The sequence below is a fragment of the Haliotis rufescens genome, unplaced genomic scaffold (assembly GCF_023055435.1).
Source record: "Haliotis rufescens isolate VD_foot unplaced genomic scaffold, xgHalRufe1.0.p SCAF_17, whole genome shotgun sequence".
Taxonomy (NCBI): domain Eukaryota; kingdom Metazoa; phylum Mollusca; class Gastropoda; order Lepetellida; family Haliotidae; genus Haliotis; species Haliotis rufescens.
In genome coordinates, this window is record NW_025963857.1 from 19,654,971 (window position 1) to 19,682,586 (window position 27,616).

General features: G+C 42.0%; 1 protein-coding gene and 1 long non-coding RNA gene across 4 annotated transcripts; both read right to left on the reverse strand.

Annotated features, from left to right (window-relative positions):
* Positions 1-1,420: 1,420 nt before the first annotated feature.
* LOC124133914 (alanine aminotransferase 2-like) lies at positions 1,421-27,616 on the reverse strand. Its single transcript, XM_048397680.1, has 13 exons — positions 27,309-27,616; positions 26,027-26,116; positions 23,205-23,313; positions 21,669-21,799; positions 20,513-20,629; positions 19,942-20,071; positions 9,354-9,433; positions 7,307-7,440; positions 7,054-7,162; positions 4,881-4,946; positions 2,703-2,858; positions 2,061-2,173; positions 1,421-1,800 (listed from the first exon to the last, which is right to left on the reverse strand). The coding sequence occupies exons 1-13, from the start codon at positions 27,513-27,515 to the stop codon at positions 1,710-1,712; spliced, it is 1,533 nt and encodes a 510-aa protein (XP_048253637.1). The 5' UTR covers positions 27,516-27,616; the 3' UTR covers positions 1,421-1,709.
* Positions 9,981-17,642, reverse strand: LOC124133915. Of its 3 annotated transcripts, none has more exons than XR_007221747.1 (3): positions 17,514-17,635; positions 11,339-11,929; positions 9,981-11,230 (listed from the first exon to the last, which is right to left on the reverse strand). It is a non-coding gene; the product is annotated as an uncharacterized LOC124133915 (long non-coding RNA). The 3 variants fall into 3 exon arrangements; XR_007221746.1 differs by having other exon boundaries at positions 9,981-10,637; positions 10,746-11,929; positions 17,514-17,631; XR_007221745.1 differs by having other exon boundaries at positions 9,981-11,929; positions 17,514-17,642.

Consider the following 27,616-nt stretch of genomic DNA (forward strand, 5'->3'; position numbering starts at 1 on the left):
GTATACCCAATCCACTGTATGCAATATACCACATATCGGGGTCAAAGTCAGTATACCCAATCCACTGTATGCAATATACCACGTATCGGGGTCAAAGTCAGTATACCTAATCCATTATATGCAATATACCACATATAGGGGTCAAAGTTACAATACCCCACCTTGACCACCTGTAATGAAGGTGAAGGTAGCAGCTGGCTGATCCTTGTCCACACTGACAGACAGAAAATATTTGATATATAATATAATCTTATCATAACAGCTCATAATCTGAACATATTAACTGGCATAAGTTATTATCAAGGTCATCACCAAGGTCATCACTTAGGTCAATATTGAAAATTAAGACCAAGGTCATCACCCAAGGTATTACTAAGGTCATCACTTTGGTCAGTATTGATGTTAAACACCAAGGTCATTACTAAGGTCACAACCATGGGTGTCACGATATGCTTACATACCGTACTGATACCCACACTGCAATACTGGAGTCATGGTCTATGTATCATGATACTTAATTTGTGCCACTTTTCATGAAAGTCTCCATATTCCACGTGAAGTGGCGTACAAAAACTTGCTGTCAACAAGACTGTTTTACTCACATGACTGGTTAATTGAGGCTCTTTCTAACAGTATAGCGCAATCCAATTCTGACTGTTTTACTTACATGACTGGTTAATTGAGGCTCTTTCTAACAGTGTAACGCAATCCAATTCTGACTGTTTTACTTACATGACTGGTTAATTGAGGCTCTTTCTAATAGTATAACACAATCCAATCCAACTCTTTGTTTCCTTACAATTAGGAAGGTAATGCTAGCCAATGTAGTTATCAGGCCAGATTTTTGTAAAACATCGAGAATAACACTGTTGAAAATTGACAAATTGAATCGATAAATGGGTAGGCATATCCACATGTATCATCAGGAGTAAGTTTGCAATGTATCGATACATCTAGCCATCACTATATAGCACACTACGTAGTTGTGAGGACGTCTAAGGCTCGTCCATCCAATGATGTCTTCTTTGTCTGTGATTCCTGGTCTATGGACACATACTATAGCTACAGTATACTTCCTGGTGTGTAGCACTCTGATAACATGGGTCCAGCCATGGTATGAGATTCTCAACTCCAGAAACTTCCTAACTCCTGTTGTATTGCAGTCTGAAGCAAAATGTGTGTCTCCCAGTCCGTGGTCTGGCTGTCTGTGTCTGGCTCTCAGTCCGTGGTCTAGCTGTCTGTGTCTGTCTCTCAGGCTGTGCTCTAGCAGTCTGTCTCTCAGTCCGTGGTCTGGCTGTCTGTGTCTGTCTCTCAGGCTGTGCTCTAGCAGTCTGTCTCTCAGTCCGTGATCTGGCTGTCTGTGTCTGTCTCTCAGGCTGTGGTCTGGCTGTCTGTGTCTGTCTGTCTGTCTGTCTGTTTGTAAGGGTGGTGTTGGAATAATTGGAGAGGAATCTGTTGTGGAATCGTCCAGTCTGAATAGTCTCTTGTCTACCTGTGTCTGTGTCAATCTATGAGGGTAATCAAGGAATATTTGGATAGGAAGTTGTTGTGGAATCATCCAGTCTGTTGTCTGGCTGTCTGTGTCTGTGTCTGTCAAGTCATTCTGCGAGAGCGATCTAAGAATACTTGGAGAGGAAGTTGTGGAATCATCCAGTCTGTCGTCTGTCGTCTGGCTGTCTGTGTCTGTCCTTTCAATCTGTGAGAGTGATCTAAGAATACTTGGAGAGGAAGTTGTTGTGGAATTGCCGAAACCTCTCCATCATTTCACCCAGCTTGGCAACGGGAGGAAGAATGGTGGTTCTGAGGAAGAAAAAACAGTTTAATTCAAACTGATCATATATTAACATGGTCACATTTACCACTGTTACAGTGGCTTTGCCAAAATTTACAAGATTTCAACATAACTTTCTACAGAAGACTGACTGAACAACTTGCACAGCCGGATGATTAATGTAGTGTGATTATATTCTCATTGGTATTCTGTTAACTCTCCATCTCAACTCAATCCTGATCTGTTTGTGAAGGCCTCCCCACCTTCTCCCACTCACTCACTCACTCACCTGAAGTGGAATGTCCCCGGCAGCTGACCGAAGCCACTCCCTGGCACCACACATATCCCAGTGTCCTCCAGCAGACTGAAGCAGTAGAAGGCATCTGGCGCCTGTCCCTTGGCCTGTAGTCAACAATACAGCATCAGTCATCTTTACACCTTGATGCTACATCACTGTATCTCCTGCCTATTTCCATGTACTACTACTACTACTACTACTACTAATAATAATAATACATCACTATATATCCTGCCTATTTCCATGTAATAATAATAATAATAATAATAATAATAATACATCACTATATATCCTGCCTATTTCTATGTAATAATAATAATAATAATAATAATACATTACTATATATCCTGCCTATTTCTATGTAATGATGATGATGATGATGTGTTCTTATACTGTGCTTGCTTCCATACACAAGATACATGCTCAAAGCACTTACATTCTTACCAGGTCAATGGATCAGTGTGAACGCGATGTTCATTTTCAGCTCCCTGGGGAGTATACAAACCAAACAGCCCTCTTAGGCTCTACTAGAGGGTTTACAGTCACAGTATCATATCATCCCACGGGGTACCTATTTCTACTGCTGGGTGACCATATGTAGATGTATTCAGCCCTGACACAGGGGTGGCCTACCTTTGCGGCCTCGATGGCCTTCTGTGGCAGTGTGATCCGTGGGAAGGCGTACATGGCTCCCTGCACCTTGTTACACCTGATGCCTTCCATGGAGTTGAAGGTCTCCGTCACCATCTTGGCTTTCTCCGCCAGTTGACTCAGCACCTCAGTCTTCTCCTGTAGACGGGAGACAGCATATGCTCACACTGACTTTGCAGCAAAGCCTTTTTCTCGTTACTGGGTCTTTAATGGGTAACAAACTAACCACCTTTGTAAAACTCTTTCTTTTTTTATTCATTGGGACTAGGGCGTACTTGCACAAAGCGATCTTAGCGCTAAGATGATCGTAACTCCCATACTTTAACATAGGCATACAACAATCGTAGCGCTAAGATCGCTTTGTGCAAGTGGGCCCTGATCTTGGAGTCTGGGAACACCTAGATCAATCCCTGGGTGGGCCATTTGGGGATATTTTACAATGCAATAAGACTGTAACAGTCATAAAAAACTTGTGTTGTTGTTGCTGTTTATTGTGTAACGCCACACTCAGTAATATTCCAGCTATATGACGGCGGTCTGTAAATAATCGAGTCTGGACTAGACAATCCAGTGATTGATATCATGTGCATCGATCTTTGCAACTGGGATACGATGACATCCATCAACCAAGTCAGCAAGCCTGACCACCCGATCCCGATAGTCGCCTTTTACGACAAGTATAGTCGCCTTTTTTGGCAAGCAAGGATTGCCTAAGACCTATTCTACCCCGGATCTTCATGGGTATACATAACTTATGAGTGCCTTTATCTTCCCACAATGTAGATTTCCTTGCATTATCTGACCAATGCCCCTAAATAATGCCTTCAGTGCCCCTAAACAATGCCTTCAGTGCCCCTAAACAATGCCACCAGTGCCCCTAAACAATGCCACCAGTGTCCCCTAAACAATGCCACCAGTGTCCCTAAACAATGCCACCAGTGTTCCCTAAACAATGCCACCAGTGCCCCTAAACAATGCCACCAGTGTCCCCTAAACAAAGCCACCAGTGCCCCCTAAACAAAGCCACCAGTGCCCCTAAACAATGCCACCAGTGTCCCCTAAACAATGCCACCAGTGCCCCTAAACAATGCCACCAGTGTCCCCTAAACAATGCCACCAGTGCCCCTAAACAATGCCACCAGTGTCCCCTAAACAATGCCACCAGTGCCCCTAAACAATGCCACCAGTGTTCCCTAAACAATGCCACCAGTGCCCCTAAACGATGCCACCAGTGTCCCCTAAACAATGCCACCAGTGTCCCCTAAACAATGCCACCAGTGCCCCTAAACAATGCCACCAGTGCCCCTAAATAATGCCACCAGTGCCCCTAAACAAAGCCAACAGTGCCCCTAAACAATGCCACCAGTGCCTCTAAATAATGCCACCAGTGTCCCCTAAACAATGCCACCAGTGCCCCTAAACAATGCCACCAGTGCCTCTAAATAATGCCACCAGTGCCCCTAAATAATGCCACCAGTGCCCCTAAATAATGCCACCAGTGCCCCTAAATAATGCCACCAGTGCCCCTAAACAATGCCACCAGTGCCCCTAAACAATGCCACCAGTGTCCCCTAAACAATGCCACCAGTGCCCCTAAACAAAGCCACCAGTGCCCCTAAACAATGCCACCAGTGCCCCTAAATAATGCCACCAGTGCCCCTAAACAATGCCACCAGTGCCCCTAAACAATGCCACCAGTGCCCCTAAACAATGCCACCAGTGCCCCTAAACAATGCCACCAGTGCCCCTAAACAATGCCACCAGTGCCCCTTGAATACTGCCACTGTGTTACAGCAAGCATACTGTACTGGGGACTCTGCTACCCTGGCATCTCAACGTTCAGACATCTCAAAATTCAAGTTGGGCACCAGGGTATGATGATACATAATTAGCCAGGTAAGGTAACCCAGGGTACTCTACTAGGGTACTGGGGACCTACTCTGCTGTCCTGGCATCTCAAGGTTCAGTCAGCTCTGAAAACATGTCTACTCCGTTTCATTTGACCTCGTATTCAAGTAGGGTACCAGGGTACGATGATACACAATTATGTACCCTTGGTGTCTACTCTTAAGATAAGCATGGGGTACTGGGGCACTGGAGACCTACTTGGCTATCCTGGCATCTCAAGGTTCAGTCACCCTGAACACATATCTACCTCACCTTGTTAAAGAGCTCGTACGAAGGTTCGCCTGGCTGTGGCGGGTTGACCACGACATCCATCACAGCCTGCAACATAGATTTGGTTTAGTTGTTTGTTTGTTTGTTGTTTAATGCCGCACTCAGCAATATTCAGCTATATGACTGTTGTAAATAATCGAGTCTGGACCAGACAATCCAGTGATTAACATCATGAGCATCAATCCAGCCATTTGGGATTGATGACATGTATCAACCAAGTCAGCGAGCCTGACCACCCGATCCCGTTAGTCGCCTCTTACGACAAGCATAGTCGCCATTTACGGCAAGCATGGGTTGCTGAAGACCTATTCTACCCCGGATCTTCACGGGTCTGCAACATAGCCAACGCAGAAGGCCAGTGCATGATGGAACATTGCTTCAACAGGGACTTGGGCAAATCAGCAGCCTCATCTCATACAAACAACTTATAATCCTTATATCACAGTTAACTATACTCACTGCCAAAAGAAACACATAAACTATACTTGTTGGTCGAAATATGAAGACTTACTCATTATCAAGTTAGTGAGTGAATGAGTTGGGTTTAATGCCGCTTTTAACATTATTCCAGTCATATCACGGCGTGTCAGCTTAATGTGGGAGGTAAGCCCGAAGTGTTGCAGGTCTTAGACGTTTACCACTTCGATGAAACCCACAAGCACAGGTATGGTGCTGACAAACCTAGAAACATAATTGGGGCAAACCGGGATTCAAACCCACAATCATAGGTTTCTGGCGTGCCCAAGGGACGCAACTCTGCACAGCGAATCGCGGCGCCTTAGACGACTGGGCCACCCGTGCCCCCTCATGATCAAGAGACATGAGATTGGTTGATGCACAAATGAACATAGTGGTATCCTGTGTGAACCGATGCTCATGAATGCATCACATATGACGTAGATCCATGACTCGAGTTTCACCATTTGTCTCATGCAGGATGAGCTTGTAAAGTTTGAAAATCACATGCAGCATATCATGATAAGAATGAAGTCACTCTGTGGTAACACTTGACTGATTGTTAGTTTTGTCATTAATTGGTACACATTGGAAACTTCTCTTCTTAAGGTAGATATGGTTCTATATGTTTCTATGGCTTGCGTTTCTTTTGGCGTAGCATAAGACGTTTCAGTGTCACACAGCTACACAATGAGTGAGTGAGTGAGTGAGTGAGGTTTTACGCCGCTTTTAGCAATATTCAAGCAATATCACAGCGGGGGACGCCAGAAATGGGCTACCCGACAGCTCCTACAAAACCTAGACCTTTTCTGAATACAGACAACAGAATGAGGAGCATATTCCTTCCTTGGATGTCATCCAAATGTAAAAATACATCTGAATTTCAGAAAGTAAGGATTTTACATCAATTTCTAATTTGGGACAATCAAATGAAAATCAGATCTTAGTTCTCGCTATCGCTAAACAAAGATCTGAGGACATCCCATTATGGGTCATGTCAGAACGACCTTTCATCCGACCAATCAAAATGTTGCTTACCAGATCATGAAAGTGACAGTCAGAATGTGTTTTCTAATCATGCAACCTCGAAAACGTTAACACAGGGTATTCCGAACGACAGTTACGGCCGTACAACTGATTCCTTCAGAATTATCGTCTATCTCTTACTTCCGTGGGATAAACATTTGAACGGAGGAGGCGTTGCATAGTACGTGGGAAGCACTGTCATACAATCGCAACCATATATAAGACATTCCTGAATGTTCATTTGTTCAGTTTTCAAAATTTTAATCGAGAACTGTGTCAACATATTTTTCAAGCGCAGTCTGAAATGGAAGTCACCAGGTTGAAGTGAGTGCCATAAAGCTCAAGAAAGCTGCTTTCTAATTGGCTGATGTCGACTTCTTGTTAGTCGTTTTGTAATGGGATGTCCTCAGATCTTTGTTTAGCGGCAGCGAGAACTTAGATCTGATTTTAATGAGATTGAATTTGGGACAAAATATTCTCTATTTTAAATATGCCTGACCCAGGCAATATAGTTAAAATCATAAATAAATGACAATTACAACTCAAAATTTAATATTGTATTTCTAAGTAAATGTAAGGTTGTTCAAATATGCTATAAAAAGTGTCTCAGATGTATTTTGAACAGTGTAACCTACTGATAATATTCTAATTGTGGACATTCCAACCTACTCACCTGGCCGGACACGGATGAACAGAGTTTGGCTGAAATTGACTTCACTAACATTGCCTTCACCTCAGGGTCAAAGTTTATGACCTCTGAATAGCCTCCTCGAAATCCACATCTAAACCAATGAAAACACAATGCTTATTTCACGATTTCCCATATTTGGCTACGACAAAACATTTGTCTTTCTGACAATTTAAGCCTTTTAGCCTCAGTGCTACACTGCCATACTACATCATCAGGTGAAAGTAACTATACTCACTCTCCCATATACCCCTTAGACGTGGACATGAATGACGCCATCTCCATATCGCTGTACGGCGACCCCATCTCCATCAACACCTTCTTGAAGCTGTGGAACTCAGACTCCGCAGCGTAGACGTTGTGCTGGTACACCTGGATCAGTGAGTGAGTCAGTGAGTGTTTGATTCTTTAATTGTTTGTTTGATGTTTAATGCTTCACTCAGCATTATTCCAGCTATATGACAGCGGTCTGTAAATAATCAAGTCTGGACCAGACAATCTAGTGACTGACATCATGAGCATCGATCCACACAATTGGGATACGATGACATGCATCAACCAAGTCATCGAGCCTGACCACCCGATCCCGTTAGTCGCCTCATGGGTTGCTGAAGACCAATTCTAACCCAGATCTTCACAGGCAAGTAAATGAGTGAGTATTGTTTAACACCCCTTGCAGCAATATTCCAGCAAAATCACGGCGAGGGACACCAACTATTGGCTTCATCATTGTGGGAAACTGAACCTCATCCTTCGCTTTCACCACAAGGATACCCCACCACCCCAAACCAGCATCAACATGGAGAGGAGATAGCACATATATTACTCATATTGTAGAGCTGGGTATAAGTTAAATTATTTGTAGTACTTCAAACTAAGCATTATAATTCTTGCTTCATGCTGATTGGCTAGTTCATATCAATTGTTCCACTGTTTTCATTGTTTGGAAAGTGTCCCATAATCCAGTAAATACATTGTCACAAATAACTCAAGATGAGTGAGTGAGTGAGTGAGTGAGGGTGTTGGCTTTTACTCTGCTTTTAGTAATATTCCAGCAATATCACAGCGGGGGACTCCCATTGTACCCAAGTGGGGAATCAAACACAGGCAAGTGGGGAATCAACCACAGGCCTTCGGCGTGACAAGCAAACACTTTAACCACTAGGCTACCCCGCTTCCCCAACTCAAGATAATTTCATCCCTGTTTAATGATGTCATAAATTATATAACGTAACGTCACCCCAACAACAGATTGACTGAGCTGATGTACTTAACTGTCATAGAAAAAAATCCATATTTTGCAACATTTTCTCAGAAAAAAGACTATGTGTAAGATGAACAACAACATATTCACAACACAGAACTTACAGATCACTATCCCTGGTGAAAAAATATCAGATGTGAAAATGAATTCACATATGACAAATGTCCATAATTTTTGTAGTTCATAGGTTATACAGGAGAAAATCATACTGTTGTTTCCATGTAGAACTATGTTACCTATAGACTGGACAATGCTAAACTGAACTTGGAACCCAAAGGGCAACAAACATACTTTGAATATTGTAGTAACTACTAGGGCTGGGACAGGTAACTCAGGTACTCGGGTCGGGTAGGTCATGAGTGGGACCCGGATACCAACAGGACTACCCGGACCCGTGGTTAGTCACATGATATATTGTTTAATGACAAAAAGTCACTATAGCTCATTGGTGACACTAAGAGTCGCTAATGCTCGCATTTCTTTCTGACAATGAGCACATTCCTTTTGACTTGTATATGTTTGAGTAAAGATAAAGCTTCAGTCAACTTCAGTGTACAGTTTTTCCCAGGGCTGCAGTAAAATAATTCCCAATCAGACATTTTGTACTAAACTCTTGAGACCTACAGCGGTGACCGGGTAGGGTCGGGTAATAGGGGGTCAGGTACCCGGGTAGTAAATTTGGATTTGTCCCAGCCCTAGCAACAACAACTCTGCCTTTGTAACCTATAATTGTACATGTCATGTTCAACATGCCTACCAACCATGATTGAGAAAACAGTAATTTTATGTACATTGCAGCTTCCTCTGTCATGCGAACTTCAAATCAGTTGTTTAATTCAGAGGCAGATCTGTGATTCGACATCTCTGATTAACCAATTAGAATCAAATACTGTATTTTCCAATTTGAGAGAATTTCTAAAGGTGTGTTAACAAACCTATAACTACTGAATATACTCTTTAAGGTAATTACTGCTCTTATTTCATACATTTTTGGTCAATAACATGTACCAGGACTACTGACCTCATCCGCCATCAGCAGCAGGTTCTCCTCCTTGGCAAACTTGATGATGTCCTCAATATTCTTTCTCGTTAACACCTGGCCTGCAATCAGGGGTCATATATTCAGACACATGATAGTCATGGGGAGTTACATCACCTGTCTACTTGGTTTCAGATTTATATTTCAAATGAATGATTAGGAGGAACATCATCACCTGTCAACTTGGTTTCAGATTTCTATTTCAAATATATGATAAGGAGTAACATCACCTGTCTACTTGGTTTCAGACTTCTACTCAAATACATGATATGGAGTTACATCACCTGTCTACTTGGTTTCAGATTTCTATTTCAAATATATGATAAGGAGTTACATCACCTGTCTACTTGGTTTCAGATTTCTATTTCAAATATATGATAAGGAGTTACATCACCTGTCTACTTGGTTTCAGATTTCTATTTCAAATATATGATACGGAGTAACATCACCTGTCTACTTGGTTTCAGATTTCTATTTCAAATATATGATAAGGAGTAACATCACCTGTCTACTTGGTTTCAGATTTCTATTTCAAATATATGATAAGGAGTAACATCACCTGTCTACTTGGTTTCAGATTTCTATTTCAAATGAATGATTAGAAGTAACATCACCTGTCTACTTGGTTTCAAATTTCTATTTCAAATGAATGATTAGGAGTAACATCACCTGTCTACTTGGTTTCAGATTTCTATTTCAAATATATGATAAGGAGTAACATCACCTGTCTACTTGGTTTCAGATTTCTATTTCAAATGAATGATTAGGAGTAACATCACCTGTCTACTTGGTTTCAAATTTCTATTTCAAATGAATGATTAGGAGTAACATCACCTGTCTACTTGGTTTCAGATTTCTATTTCAAATATATGATAAGGAGTAACATCACCTGTCTACTTGGTTTCAGATTTCTATTTCAAATGAATGATAAGGAGTAACATCACCTGTCTACAGTTTCAGATTTATATTTCAAATATATGATAAGGAGTAACATCACCTGTCTACAGTTTCAGACTTCTATTTCAAATATATGATAAGGAGTAACATCACCTGTCTACAGTTTCAGATTTCTATTTCAAATATATGATAAGGAGTAACATCACCTGTCTACTTGGTTTCAGATTTAAATTTCAAATATATGATAAGGAGTAACATCACCTGTCTACAGTTTCAGATTTAAATTTCAAATATATGATAAGGAGTAACATCACCTGTCTACTTGGTTTCAGATTTCTATTTCAAATATATGATAAGGAGTAACATCACCTGTCTACAGTTTCAGACTTCTATTTCAAATATATGATAAGGAGTAACATCACCTGTCTACTTGGTTTCAGACTCCTATTTCAAATATATGATAAGGAGTAACATCACCTGTCTACTTGGTTTCAGATTTAAATTTCAAATATATGATAAGGAGTAACATCACCTGTCTACAGTTTCAGATTTAAATTTCAAATATATGATAAGGAGTAACATCACCTGTCTACTTGGTTTCAGATTTAAATTTCAAATATATGATAAGGAGTAACATCACCTGTCTACAGTTTCAGACTTCTATTTCAAATATATGATAAGGAGTAACATCACCTGTCTACTTGGTTTCAGACTTCTATTTCAAATATATGATAAGGAGTAACATCACCTGTCTACAGTTTCAGATTTCTATTTCAAATATATGATAAGGAGTAACATCACCTGTCTACAGTTTCAGACTTCTATTTCAAATATATGATAAGGAGTAACATCACCTGTCTACAGTTTCAGACTTCTATTTCAAATATATGATAAGGAGTAACATCACCTGTCTACTTGGTTTCAGATTTCTATTTCAAATATATGATAAGGAGTAACATCACCTGTCTACAGTTTCAGATTTCTCTTTCAAATATATGATAAGGAGTAACATCACCTGTCTACTTGGTTTCAGATTTAAATTTCAAATATATGATAAGGAGTAACATCACCTGTCTACTTGGTTTCAGATTTCTATTTCAAATATATGATAAGGAGTAACATCACCTGTCTACAGTTTCAGATTTCTATTTCAAATATATGATAAGGAGTAACATCACCTGTCTACTTGGTTTCAGACTTCTATTTCAAATATATGATAAGGAGTAACATCACCTGTCTACAGTCTCAGATTTCTATTTCAAATATATGATAAGGAGTAACATCACCTGTCTACAGTTTCAGACTTCTATTTCAAATATATGATAAGGAGTAACATCACCTTTCTACTTGGTTTCAGATTTATATTTCAAATATATGATAAGGAGTAACATCACCTGTCTACTGTTTCAGATTTCTATTTCAAATATATGATAAGGAGTAACATCACCTGTCTACTTGGTTTCAGACTTCTATTTCAAATATATGATAAGGAGTAACATCACCTGTCTACAGTTTCAGACTCCTATTTCAAATATATGATAAGGAGTAACATCACCTGTCTACAGTTTCAGATTTCTATTTCGAATGAATGATAAGGAGTAACATCACCTGTCTACAGTTTCAGATTTCTATTTCAAATATATGATAAGGAGTAACATCACCTGTGTTGCGCAGTCTCTGCTACCAATGTTTGTTGTGCAGTGGAAGGCGACGACGTTCAAGTGTATACCTTTCGTCTTTCCTACTCCACTGGAATTTATACGATTAATGGGGAACTAAACATGATTTGTTGAATTTTCCTATTCGGAATATTTTATAGTAATATGTTACCACTTGTTATACCGAGGCTGTTGTCTCCCACAACTGCTCTTATAGCGAAACCTACCACAGAGATCTAGATTACCTCATGAAGCACGTGCGTAGCCACCTCAGCTGCCATGTGACACCCTTCACTCTTGTCTCTAGCGAGAGCAAGTACTCGGGGGACAGTGCACCTGTGGTGTGAGTTGCTGGTTTGCAGGACCCCCACTCCTGTACCCACGGCAGTGGGAACATTGGAGTCGACCCAGATTGACCACCGTGCAAGGTCTGACGCCTGAGGAGTTCGGAATTGCGCTGGGCACACCCCTTAGATGACCGCTTGCGCCGCGATCAGTGGCCCAAGACAGTGCACACCCTCCACGTCGTCATCAGAAACCTTTCTGAGGTAATGATTGGCAAAAACCGAGTCAGAACACCAGTAACAACCTCGTAATATTCTGTGAACAGAGATATTGGAGTGTAGGGCAAAAGTTGCCGCTAGCGCCCTGATTTTGTGCGGGTTTGACCCCGCAACCGGTATCCCCCGAGACCGGTACGCCAGATTGATGACAGAACGAAGCCATAACGCAATCAAGTTGCGAGTTATGTCAGCAGTCCGAGTAAGGTTACACGATATGAACAGACGGTCACGCCCTTGTCTGCGTTTATTCAAGGCCTTAAGATAATACTTAAGGGCCCTAACCGGACACAGTGATCTGTCCTCAGTATCAGCAGGACATAAGATTTCCTTGAGTGATCTTAAAGTGAATTCTCTCTCCGGAGAAATGCTGTTTTTCAAGTCACATGCTGAAACGAAGCACTACTCAAGGGTACATACGGAGCTTCCGTAAGTGATTTCAACACTAAGGAAAGATCCCAGGCCGGAGCCCGAAGGCGGCCTTTCTTAAGATCTTGCTGTTTGAAACCCTTGATAATACCCCGAATCACCATCTCTTTATGAGAGACTGGTACCCATAGCAATGTCCTGTACCGTAGCAACGGAAGAGACATAGTTGGCAATGGAACCCCCGGAGAGTTTCCGGGTCTCTCGTAAGTGAGACATGAAACGAGCAACGTCCTGCACAGATACCTTATCTGGCGAATGAATGTGATGTTTACAGCACCACTTCGTGAAAATAGCCCAGATTGAACTGCCCTGCGTTTGGATGAAGTTGACGGGTGTGAGGGTGGATCAGTAGATCCGGTCTCACAGGCAGTGGAAGTGGCGACTGCGTGACCTTGGCCAGCAAGTCGGGATACCACGATCTGTTCGGCCACATGGGCGCGATCAGCAACATTCGACAGCGAAATCCTCGGAGCCGGCTTAGAATGAGTGGTATTAACGCCATCGGCGGGTAAGCATAAGGGTCCATGCCCGTCCAGTCTAACGCGAGAGCATCGTGATCAATGGCCTCGGGTCCGGGACTGGTGATACAAACAACGGGAGTTGATTGTTGAACCGTGTTGCGAACAGGTCGACCATCGGACGACCCAGACGTTCGCACAGCCACTGAAACACTACTGGATTGAGCATCCACTCCGTGGGGCTCAGATCCCGAGGCCTCGACAGAGCGTCTGCCAGTACGTTCCGCACACCGGGAATGTGACGGGCACGTACCTGGCACGGGACACTGTCCACCAGAGCGTAAAACTCGAACGTGAGATCGAGAAGCGAGTGACTGTGGGTTCCCCCCAGTTTGTTCACATAAGACGCTACCATCGTGTTGTCGGTAGCCAGCATGAGCCGGGCGACGACGAGACGATGCTTCCAGTGATTGACTGCGTTGATCACTGCCTTGAACTCGAGGCAATTGATGTGAAGACCTAGTTCGTCTACGCACCACAGCCCCGAGCTCACCTCCCCTCTAGATAGGCGCCCCAGCCCACTAGAGAGGCGTCTGTATACAGGTTCAAAGTGGCCTGGAAGGGCCGCATAGAGACTCCTGATAAGACGTTGCAAGGGACCGTCCACCACTCCAGATGCTGTCTGAGCCGATCCGGGAGGGCGACGGACGCTTGTTCTCCTCCTGTGCTAACAACTGGATTAGAAACCGTTGCAGCGGGCGGAGTTGGAGACGACCCCGTTCGGTGCAGTCCTGGGCTGATACAAGCAGCCCTAACAGCTGTTCCCAAAAGTGAACAGTCTGTTGCACCACTAAGACTTTGGCAATTATCACCTGAATCTTGTGCCACCGGTCTGGGGGGACAAAGAGGCGATGGGTCACCGTGTCGAACCGACCTCCGATGAACTTCAAGTTCTGTGAGGGGGTTAACTCGCTCTTGGGGGGGATTGACAATCACATCCAGGTACGCAGAGTACCGGACACCCCTCTTGTGGAGGAACCCCACTATGGGGTTGGTTAACCGGGTGAACAGCCAGGGAGCGGATGATAGGCCGAATGGGAGTGCTACCCACACATAATGCCTGCCTTGAAAGACAAACCTGAGATACTTGTGAAATGGTCCGGATGGATCGGAACATGCAGATAAGCATCCTTCAGGTCGATCGATGTGAGCCAGTCGGCGGGCATGATCAGAGCTTTCAGGTCCGCCAAGGTCAACATTCTGAACTTGGGCGGCTTGTGCAGGTAAAACTCGTTGAATGACTTCAGATTGTGAATTATTCTGAGTTCGGCATGGTTACAACACACGCACCACCAATATTCACAAACGAACATTTTCACAAGAAAATAAACAAGCATTACGAATATAGAACATACACATATAGCATATAGAGAAATAGGTGATGTAAACCCCCAGAACATACTATAACAGGGAAATGTAAGACGCAACGTGCATAAGAGACACCCCGCAAGTATATAGAAAAAAGGGGGGGAAAGATTTTCCTTTTGGCGGGCAAAAGATTTTCAAGCGCAGTTACAGCAAACGCCCCGAAATGCACAGTTTATATGAGTCAATCAACAGTAATAAATAGCACCAAAGGTTGGAGAAACAGGAACGCTTCAGAGCAGTCAAGGTACACGTCTTGCTGGAGCAAGCGATGAGACAAGAGTGACGGGTGTCACATGGTAGCTGAGGTGGCTACGCACGTGCTGCATGAGGTAACTGAGATCTCTGTGGTAGATTTCGCTATAAGAGCAGTTGTGGGAGACAGCAGCCTCGGTATAACAAGTGGTAACGTATTACTTAAAGTAATAGTACATACATGTCCATGATGTTTTGTTCCAAGACATCAGAAACAAAGACTCAGTTCCTGTGCCTTATCCCATCGTTGTGGAACATCAAGATTTTTAAATATTCTGCATTGCCAATTCTTGTGATTGGGATTTTTACAGACATGACAATGTTGTGCCTTGCTTACACCTTGTGCACCAAAGTACATACCTGATCCTTGATGTTGTCTAGATTCTGATGTCTTCTCTGATAAGCCATGTTTAACTTCAGAGGCTACAGTATTGAATTCTGCTTCTTGAATACGGTAATCCATTCACGAAGAGTCTCAACAGATTCCTATCTTTGCTGCTCTAAGACCCATCTACTATACTGAACTATCATGCTTTCCGTTAACTTTTTCAGAAGCAACGAATACAAACAACCATCACCTAGCTCCTCTATCTTGTCAGCCTCTCTGAGACTAACAACTGCCACATCTAGCATGTCAGCAAACTTTTCAAGATCTCTGGCATTTCCTGGGCGTAATGGTTTGACGTTAGAAATTTCCTCTAACTTCAATGCTATTTGTCGTCTTTTGCCTCCAAACTCTCAAGAGCAATATCATATGCCACCGCACTATGACCTAATTTAACAAGCTGTGCAGGTTCACCTGATAGGTACTGCTTGAGTTGCAACAATTTATATTCATTTGTTGCAGGAGCACTGTCAACGCAAGCCATAAATGTGGCTTTCCACCCTTCATAGTTTTTTATATTTCCAGAGAACATTGGTATTGAAACTCGTTTCAATTGCTTCCATAGATCCTAGCAAATACTGTTTTGATTAGACTTACCTGTGCTATGATATCTGTGACATGGAAGTCTCGAATTCCGTCACATTCTGGTTTGGGATGTGGAACCTGTTCATCATTCTTAGATTTTTGCTGTGTGTACTTACCATCAGAACTGCAGCTCTGAGCATCATCAACACTAGCTCCCTTATCAGATGCCTGTTTAATACCTTTTGCTCCATGAGAAGTTTTACTTTTTTCTGAATGAAATATAGCAGGTATTCCCGATAGCATAGACTTAGTTGAACTAGAATCCAACGTGTTGCTAAGATACACTTGTGCTTTGTCGATAGCTGAATCTACGACTTCCTCTATTTCATCTATTTCAATGCTTGTTTTCTTCGCCTTATCAACTTCACCAGCTTTTTTGTAAGCTTTCAAGATCTTTACAATTATACAAACAGCTTTACTGTGAAGAGAAAAGACTTTATTAATTGTTTCCCTTATTGTTTTACGTGTTGGAAGTTCTTGTTCAAGCAACTCCATTAGTTTATTCTTATTTTTTGTCAACGCTGATTTAGCAACTGTCTTTTGTTGCCTTAAAGCTGCTATTGTGACATCTAAATCATCATCTGTGGATTCAGTCATTTTGGAATCCACTTTTGATTTAGAATTTATGGACTTTATCCCGACTTTATCACTGTCCTCTGAGAATTCTGATCCTTTAGCATCTACTTTTGATTCCGAACTATGAGACATTATCCTGGTTTAAATGTAGGCCTATAAAGCCTAATATTCACAGGTAATGTAATGAAAACTGATTTACAAGGAAACCATCTGAACTATTAAAGTGAAGTAAAAAAGACAAATATATATAGGCAGAAAACCACGTTTGTAACCACACTTGTAACTAAGCTCTGCTACCAATGTTTGTTGCGCAGTCTCTGCTACCAATGTTTGTTGCGCAGTGGAAGGCGACAATGTTCATGTGTATACCTTTCGTCTTTTCTACTCCACTGGAATTTATACGATTAATGGGGAACTAAACGTGATTCTCTTTTAATGACATGTGGGGAACTAAACGTGATTCTCTTCTTAATGAAAAATAAATAAACTGTGCAAGGTACATGACCGCGAATGCAGGAATGAATAATTGACTATAGGAGCAAGTGCACACTTTACGTTTCTAAGGGCCACGAATATTGTCCCATCTAGTTTATACCAAGACCACGAATATTGGTCCAACGATAACTAGTTCCTATAAAGACCACGAATATTGGTCAATGACCGTAAAGTGTGTCTTGCCCCAAGGAATGAAATCCTGCACTGCTATTGTCAATGCATCACATGTCAGCATTCATTTTCTGCACGTGAAACGCATGCCACGATCTGATTTCCACGAAGCATGTTGCGTTTGTGCTAAATGTTCATGTTACATGAACCGAAACAATGTTTGTTTTGTTTTACTTATTTTTTCTCCACAACAACCTGTCAACAGTTTCAGATTTCTATTTCAAATGAATGATAAGGAGTTACATCACCTGTCTACAGTTTCAGATTTCTATTTCAAATATACAATTTGTAGGATGACAAGTTTTGACGACAATTTTTTTCCATGTAACATCTCAAGTTAAAGGGGCACTGATCTAACGCAATTCCCCGGGACTGGTTGTTGCCTTTGTTATTGTTTTTTCCCAGTGAGTACCCGGATGTATAGCAGAAATCTAGACTAGTTCGCGACCTCTGCTGCGCCATTCGTAAGCGCATTAGTCACTTGTATGGGTAGTAATATAGAGGGCGTATGGTCACATTGATCAACAAAATGAAATACAGTTTTGGAGATAATAAGGAAATGTAGGTATCTTTGTGGTTAGCATCGGTAATGGTGACGAAGTTTTGATAAGTCACTTGCTTGGTAATTTTGCGATTTTCGTTTACACTATTTTGACTTGCAACACAAAGTAAATATTTCACCTGAGCATTGCTTTTTGATAGTGTGTATATTTTTTACTGTCAAAATGTGTAACATTTTCAAATTTATTCAACGCCTAAATATTCAGTTATTTAACAAAGTGACTGAAAAACATTTCCATCTGTATTATTATGATAACGAATTCCAAACATTTTGATGTTTAATGTCATCACCAAGAGACTGAAAATGTTACGTTGAAAAGTATATTTCTATGTTGTTTGGCTTCTAATCCTACATAATAATCTGTTGTGATGTTTGCAGGCCCTTTTGATCGCCTTAATCAATCTGGACAGATGTTTTAGTCAAAATGACTGAAATATTTACACATTTTATAAATTGCCTGAGAGAATTACATTTTACAAATTGACGGTAATATATACACGCTTACAAGGGAAAAGGCCTGTGAAAACAATGTCTATCGCGCATTGAAGAATTTCCCAACCAAGACGTAGAGAAACAAGGACGAATCGGTTCAATGCTACAGCAAATGAAGGAAAACAAAATGCAAATACCATAATTACAACCTACCAAATTTATGTGTATAAATTTTAGGCAGCTTCCTTATTCGAGGAATGTATCCGTGAATATCCACACAAAGGAACAATATCCCATTCGTCTGCAGCTGTACAAAGAAACCTATTCGATGTCACATGTCTCTGTAACAATCACATATTTTAAAAGATATATATCGTTTCGGGATATTATAACCCGTGTTCGTTTCTCAACTGATCACTTGGATTGTTTCAGGTGTTTCACATAGGTGTCAAGTCTCAAGGGTCAGCTGAGAAAGCCCACGTGACAACTATTTTCATAACGTCCACGGTTCCTAAAAAATCCATTGAGTGATAGATAACAATAATCAATCAATCAACGTATTATCAGTTCACCCTTTGAACAAAGTATGTTGTTTTTACATCGGCACTTCACGCAAGGATATGTGTGTATTCCCTTTGTTTTAGTAAACCTAGACATGTAAACACTCACTTTTGACATATCCACTGTGCAAGATAACAGTGATTAATCAATCAGCGTATTTTCTGTTAATCCTTTGATGACTAGGAACCTATTACCTAACACACATTTCACCTCACTTCAAACCTGGATTTAGATTGAATAATTACCCCAGACACAATAAATGCCAAATGGGAACCTTTGTCAGGTAATCTATGTGGTGCTACCACTAATTGTACCTGTAATAACTTCATTAACTGAGCATCAAGTGAATGACGACAAATACACAAGTGTAGGGTTATGCGAGAAAACGTGGATGACAACAAGGGTGTAGTAATCGTATTATCGACGCAATCCGAAAATGCTTTCACTGCATGTATACTTTTTTTTAGTGTTAACTATAACCATCTGGGGTATTTCCAAATGACGACATCCGATGAGCTCTGCCGTTCTTTTTGTCTGTTAGTTTAGGCTGAAGAAATTAATTAACATGCGCCCTTTGTCCAAATCTTTTTAGATCACGGTAAACAAATCAGTGTTTATGCAAAAATGCGTAAAACAAATATTGCCTCCAGCCTCCAAGTTTATTTAGCTGTCCTTGCAGACGGTAGCCCAGTCTCTGGTCACGTTCAGTTGCGCTGCGTATCATCCGGGTACTCACGGGGGAAAAAACAATAACAAAGGCAACAACCAGTCCGGGGAATTGCGTTAGATCAGTGCCCCTTTAAAGGGAAGTAACTCTAATCTGAAGTTGTAATAATCCTTGCTAATCAACAAGATGCAGGTTTGAAATTTGATCATACAAATTGAGTTTTCTGCATTATAATGTATGTTTTATTAATATTAACTAATTAAAACTATCAATTATTTATACATACTATATTCAATGCCATTCATAAATTCCAATCAATGTACTACAATCGTAGGGCAAACAAATGTAATACATTGTTAGTTTGATATCTCATTACACTCCTTTCAACTACAGCCTTATCACCATCCCACCAGCACCAAGTGCTGACATGTTCAACGTAAGGAGTGACTCTCACCTGTTGGGTTGCCAGGGTTGATGATGACGATGGCGCGGGGCTGACATTGTGTCCTGGCTTCAGAGATGGACCTCTTCAACTCATCGATGCTCAGCGCCCAGCCGTTGTCCTCATCAAGGAAGTAGCCGATCTGCAAATATAATAGTCGTGTGACCAGTAAATTCTAAAATATTTGTAATCTGGCACACAAGGTGAGCTGAGATGAGGTGAGGTGAGGTGAGGTGAGGTGAGGTGAGGTGAGGTGAGGTGAGGTGAGGTGAGGTGAGGTGAGGTGAGGCGAGGCGAGGCGGGGCGAGGCAAGGCAAGGCGAGGTGAGTGAGGTTTAATGTTATCGCTCCTACTGACTCTGATTGAGTAAGTATGGTTTTACGCCACCTTTAGTAATATTCCAGCAATATCATAGCGGGGTCACCAGAAATGGGCTTCACATGTTGTACCCATGTGGAGAATCGAACCCAGGGATTTTGCGTGATGAGCGAACGCTTTAAAAAGTTTTACCACTAGGCTACCCCACCGCCCCTTTACTGACTTGGATCAGAGCCGAACAACAACAGCTGGGTGTTGTACTTACAGGGTGAGCGTTGTATTCAGCTATGGTTGCTGTGTACAATGGGTACTGAGGAATTGGAATCATCACTCCCGCACGTTTGTTCCCTGTCTCTCCTGTCATCGTCAGTTTCATCACATTCTGCAACAAGAACATCTCATGTTATTGTAACCTCGTCATCCTCTCATGGAGCTGAAGGAGTCCACAATCCCAGGCGGTGGTGGTGGTCCATAGATTTCAGTTGCAGCAACTCAAAGTGAAATGTTTCAGTAAGGTAAAAAAAAAAATAGTCTTGGTTCTCAGGCACTAGTCGCATCATCATAAAGCCTGCTGCACATTTCGTTTCTATTTCAATTTCAATTATTATTTTTTAAACGACCATGGCAGTGAAATGCTACAATACTTAAGAACAACATGATTTAGCTGAAATTATTGTAAAGAAAATTTGGTTACACACTAGCTTGAACAACAACAACAACAACAACAAAAACACACTGCTCGCCCACACTGTATTTTCAAAACCATTGTCTAAGAACCAATTCTTTTAAATTTTTTAAGCCTAAGAATGCATTTTACCAGCAACATTCTGCCATTCTGGCAAGGGATGTGCAAAAGTTCCTTCCTTAGCCACAGATAGTTTTGCAGCAACATATTTCACAGCCGGGCTAAAATAACGACACCTTGTAATAAATTCTTTCAAATGAACATTTAAGTTAATGAAAAATATGTATTTTTTCAAATGTGGCCACAATAATGGCTGTAATCAATGAGGTTGCTACACGGCACACACTACTATCTAACTTCCATTTACCAGTCATCTTTTAATGTTTAGTTTTGATGTTTCAAGGTTTAATCACAATAAACCACTCACATGCATGTAGTCTGTGTTTTGGTTATACAGGTATTGAGCTCTATCATTGTATTCTGTCATGACTCACTTCCGTCATCACCCACAATACAAGTAGCATCACACAACCATGGCAGGGAATAATGCATGAGTAGCTTTGTAAGCTGTTTCTTACCAAGGACTTTCACTCTTTGTTAGTTCAAAACCTGTTTTGCTCAATGACTTTGGGCTTTCCTCAAACATAAGTTGTCCAAAGTGTCATTATTAAGAATTAGAAAGAAATTGTTTTGAGCAAACTATTTCACACCAGTCAGAGATGGATTGTTCACCCACCTTGATGCCGTCACTGGCTCCTGTGCTGAGGAAGATGTCATCAGGGCTGCATGGATGGCCGTCACGGGCGGCGATGTATTTGGCAACATCCTCGCGGATCACCCTCACACCAGCACTGTCACTGTATGCTCCTGAAACAGAGTAGTATCATTGGATCAGGACTGAGTAACAGTGAACCAGTGGAATCAGCATGTACACTATCACCTACACTCTTTCTCCAGATACTAATACCCCCAATGCTCTTACTCTCTCCCATTGCCCTCTTTTTTACCAATGCTCTCTTTCTCCCAGTGCACATTCTCTCAATGCATTCTTTTAGTCTTTTCTCACAATGCTCTTTTCTCAAATGCTCTTTCTCACCAATGCTTTTTGTCCCAATGCTCTCTTTCTCACCAATGCTCATTTTGTCCCAATGCACTTTCTCACCAAAGCACTTTCTCACCAATGCACTTTCTCACCAAAGCACTTTCTCACCAAAGCACTTTCTCACCAATGCACTTTCTCACCAAAGCCCTTTCTCACCAATGCTCTCTTTCTCACCAATGCTCTCTTTCTCACCAATGTTCTCTTTGTCCCAATGCACTCTTTCTCACCAATTCTCTTTCTCCCAATTCTCTTTAACCATTGTGCTCTAACCTAAGATCTAACCAATGCTCTCTCACCTATGCCCTCCTATTTCATCCATTCTCTCCCTCACCTATGCCCTCCTGTTTCACCCATTCTCTCCCCCACCTATGCTCTCCTATTTCACCCATTCTCTCCCTCACCTATGCCCTCCTATTTCACCAATTATCTCCCTCATCTATGCCCTCCTATTTCACCCATTCTCTCCCCCACCTATGCCCTCCTATTTCATCCATTCTCTCCCCCACCTATGCTCTCCTATTTCACCCATTCTCTCCCTCACCTATGCCCTCCTATTTCACCAATTATCTCCCTCATCTATGCCCTCCTATTTCACCCATTCTCTCACTCACCTATGCCCTCCTGTTTCACCCATTCTCTCACTCACCTATACCCTCCTATTTCACCCATTCTCTCCCTCACCTATGCCCTTCTGTTTCACCCATTCTCTCACTCACCTATGCCCTCCTGTTTCACCAATTCTCTCACTCACCTATGCTCTCCTATTTTACCCATTCTCTCACTCACCTATGCCCTTCTGTTTCACCAATTCTCTCACTCACCTATGCCCTCCTGTTTCACCCATTCTCTCACTCACCTATGCTCTCCTATTTTACCCATTCTCTCACTCACCTATGCCCTCCTATTTCATCCATTCTCTCACTCACCTATGCTCTCCTGTTTCATCCATTCTCCCACTCACCTATGCCCTCCTGTTTCACCAATTCTCTCACTCACCTATGCCCTCCTGTTTCACCAATTCTCTCACTCACCTATGCCCTCTGTTTCACCAATTCTCTCACTCACCTATGCCCTCCTGTTTCACCAATTCTCCCACTCACCTATGCCCTCCTGTTTCACCAATTCTCTCACTCACCTATGCCCTCCAGTTTCACCTATTCTCTCCCTCACCTATGCTCTCTCCTCCACACGCCTTCAGTATCCTGCTTGCCCTGTCCTTGGCATCTGAAGGCATTTTGGGATCATTCAGGAGTTCCGGGTAGGTGCACAGTGCTGACACCTGGTGGGAGTATACATTGGTGCTCGAGGTTAAAGGTTAATGTATTCTAAACAAAAGATACATTTTCTATAAGAAACAGGAGCTACTGTCTATTTCAGCATTTTTCTTTCCAAAGCACAGAAAAAACATAGTCCATCTTTAACAGACCAATAGTTCAGAAGCAAAGTTTTGATTAATGAATTGTGTGGACTCCTTAAAATGATAATGATATCAGTACCTGTCTGATGATAACAACATCGGTACTCACCTGTCTGATGATAACAACATCGGTACTCACCTGTCTGATGATAACAACATCGGTACTCACCTGTCTGATGATGACAACATCGGTACTCACCTGTCTGATGATAACAACATCGGTACTCACCTGTCTGATGATAACAACATCGGTACTCACCTGTCTGATGATAAAACAACATCGGTACTCACCTGTCTGATGATGACAACATCGGTACTCACCTGTCTGATGATAACAACATCGGTACTCACCTGTCTGATGATAAACCAACATCGGTACTCACCTGTCTGATGATAACAACATCGGTACTCACCTGTCTGATGATGACAACATCGGTACTCACCTGTCTGATGATAACAACATCGGTACTCACCTGTCTGATGATGACAACATCGGTACTCACCTGTCTGATGATAACAACATCGGTACTCACCTGTCTGATGATAAAACAACATCGGTACTCACCTGTCTGATGATGACAACATCGGTACTCACCTGTCTGATGATGACAACATCGGTACTCACCTGTCTGATGATAAAACAACATCGGTACTCACCTGTCTGATGATGACAACATCAGTACTCATCTGAAGACAAGATTGGTACTCAGCTGTCTGATGATCATGACATTCGACCTTGCCTGTATGATGATGATGACATCAGTACTCACCTGTCTGATGATCATGACATTCGACCTTGCCTGTATGATGATGATGATATCGGTACTCACCTGTCTGATGATCATGACATTCAACCTTGCCTGTATGATGATAATGATATCAGTACTCACCTGTCTGATGATCATGACATTCGACCTTGCCTGTATGATGATAATGATATCAGTACTCACCTGTCTGATGATCATGACATTCGACCTTGCCTGTATGATGATAATGATATCAGTACTCACCTATCTGATGATCATGACATTCGACCTTGCCTGTATGATGATAATGATATCAGTACCTGTCTGATGATAACAACATGGGTACTCACCTGTCTGATGATAACAACATCGGTACTCACCTGTCTGATGATAACAACATGGGTACTCACCTGTCTGATGATAACAACATCGGTACTCACCTGTCTGATGATAACAACATGGGTACTCACCTGTCTGATGATAACAACATCGGTACTCACCTGTCTGATGATAACAACGTCAGTACTCGTCTGAAGACGAGATTGGTACTCACCTGTCTGATGATCATGACATTCGACCTTGCCTGTATGATGATAATGATATCAGTACTCACCTGTCTGATGATCATGACATTCGACCTTGCCTGTATGATGATAATGATATCAGTACCTGTCTGATGATAACAACATGGGTACTCACCTGTCTGATGATAACAACATCGGTACTCACCTGTCTGATGATAAAAAAACATCGGTACTCACCTGTCTGATGATGACAACATCGGTACTCACCTGTCTGATGATAACAACATCGGTACTCACCTGTCTGATGATAAAACAACATCGGTACTCACCTGTCTGATGATAACAACATCGGTACTCACCTGTCTGATGATGACAACATCGGTACTCACCTGTCTGATGATAACAACATCGGTACTCACCTGTCTGATGATGACAACATCGGTACTCACCTGTCTGATGATAACAACATCGGTACTCACCTGTCTGATGATAAAACAACATCGGTACTCACCTGTCTGATGATGACAACATCGGTACTCACCTGTCTGATGATGACAACATCGGTACTCACCTGTCTGATGATAAAACAACATCGGTACTCACCTGTCTGATGATGACAACATCAGTACTCATCTGAAGACAAGATTGGTACTCAGCTGTCTGATGATCATGACATTCGACCTTGCCTGTATGATGATGATGACATCAGTACTCACCTGTCTGATGATCATGACATTCGACCTTGCCTGTATGATGATGATGATATCGGTACTCACCTGTCTGATGATCATGACATTCGACCTTGCCTGTATGAAGATAATGATATCAGTACTCACCTGTCTGATGATCATGACATTCGACCTTGCCTGTATGATGATAATGATATCAGTACTCACCTGTCTGATGATATTGACATTCGACCTTGCCTGTATGATGATAATGATATCAGTACCTGTCTGATGATAACAACATGGGTACTCACCTGTCTGATGATAACAACATCGGTACTCACCTGTCTGATGATAACAACATGGGTACTCACCTGTCTGATGATAACAACATCGGTACTCACCTGTCTGATGATAACAACATGGGTACTCACCTGTCTGATGATAACAACATCGGTACTCACCTGTCTGATGATAACAACGTCAGTACTCGTCTGAAGACGAGATTGGTACTCACCTGTCTGATGATCATGACATTCGACCTTCCCTGTATGATGATGATGATATCGGTACTCACCTGTCTGATGATCATGACATTCGACCTTGCCTGTATGATGATAATGAGATTGGTACTCACCTGTCTGATAAAGGTCAAGGGGCGTTGTCCGACAGCATGACAGTCACCAATGTTGGCTCGGATGACATCGGTAAAGGATTTCTTCACACCCTACAAGCATGGCAAGATAAAATACTTGATGTTTCTGTGGGTCATGATAACAACAATATTAACATTTTCTGAGGAGACAGATGACCCGATCCATGTATTGACTGTTATTGAACAACAGATGTTGAACAGCAACCTCAAAAGGTCAAAGGCAGTGCCATTATATCAGCTGATATATAGCTACATATTCACAGCAAGGGTCTAGTGACTATTTCCTGTTAAGTAGGGCTGGGACGGGTAACGCGGGTACTCAGGTCGGGTGGGTACTGAGTAGGACCCGGGTACCCACAGGACTGCCCGGACCTGTGGTTAGTCACGTGATATATTGTTTAATGACAAAAAGTATCTAATACTCTATGTTTAAACTACAAGTCACTAATGTTCACAGTTCTTCCTGACTACTACGCCCATTCCTTCTGACTTTTATATGTTTGAATAAAAATAAAACTTCAGTCAACTTCAGTGCATACACCAGATCGTTTCATACATGTATCTAAACACATTTTACCAGAGCTACGGTCAAACTTTTCCCAATCAGACACTTTGTAAATGTGGTATGAATTACACAGAATTATGTACTATCAAATGTTGAACAAATCATGAAAATACCCTAATCCCAAAGGTTTGTCTCAGATGTCAATCAACAGGTGTCAGTCAATCTTGAACCACTGCATGTGCGTCCGGCGAGACCTTGTTAGTCCAAACAACCATCAATCCAGAAGCCTGCCTTCAAGACAATTAGTGTTGGGTACCTCTTTTTATACTCAAGATATTGGTTAATCTGGATGATTTCAATGGGAATGTTACTGTCCAGATTAACAGGAGTTCAGTTTTCCTGAAGCTTTTGGTACTGAACGTGACAAAGATGTAAATAACAAACAGTGAAGTACTATCATGGTGAGGGTAATCTCACCAAGACAACACATTGAATGACCTATGTAACAAATAACGACGCCTGTGTCATAGTCTGACGTCACACAGGGCTCAGGGCAAAGTACACTTATGTTTCTTTGACATCACCACACATGAATGCACAACACCTGACCAGTACGCGCACCACAAGGGAGGGGAAGTAACTCTGGAACTGATTTCAACCACCGACCTATTATCAGCTGATTACGTTTGTTTTGCATGCTTGGTTAAATTTACGAAGATAATATACATGCTGTAAATAGAAGAAATGAATGTTCGTCACCTTTGCCAGTTCCTGTTCTATTTCGCCAGCTCTTATCACGATGGGGCCGCGAACGGCATACTCCATCGTTTTCACGAACGGGTTCATATTTGCGACTGTCAACACCTTCCCTCTCGTGCACATCTTCTCCCCCGTCTTTCCTCTGAGGGCAAGGCATGCTGCGCGTCTTGCTGCGTTCTCAAGGCGTCTCTCTGCCGTCCGAAACATCGCCGAATTTCAATATGATTCCAAGTCAGGGCCTAAAACTGTTAGAACGACTTTCAGATACTCTGTCGGACATAAATAGCAAGGGTGAAGGTCGCGGGTCA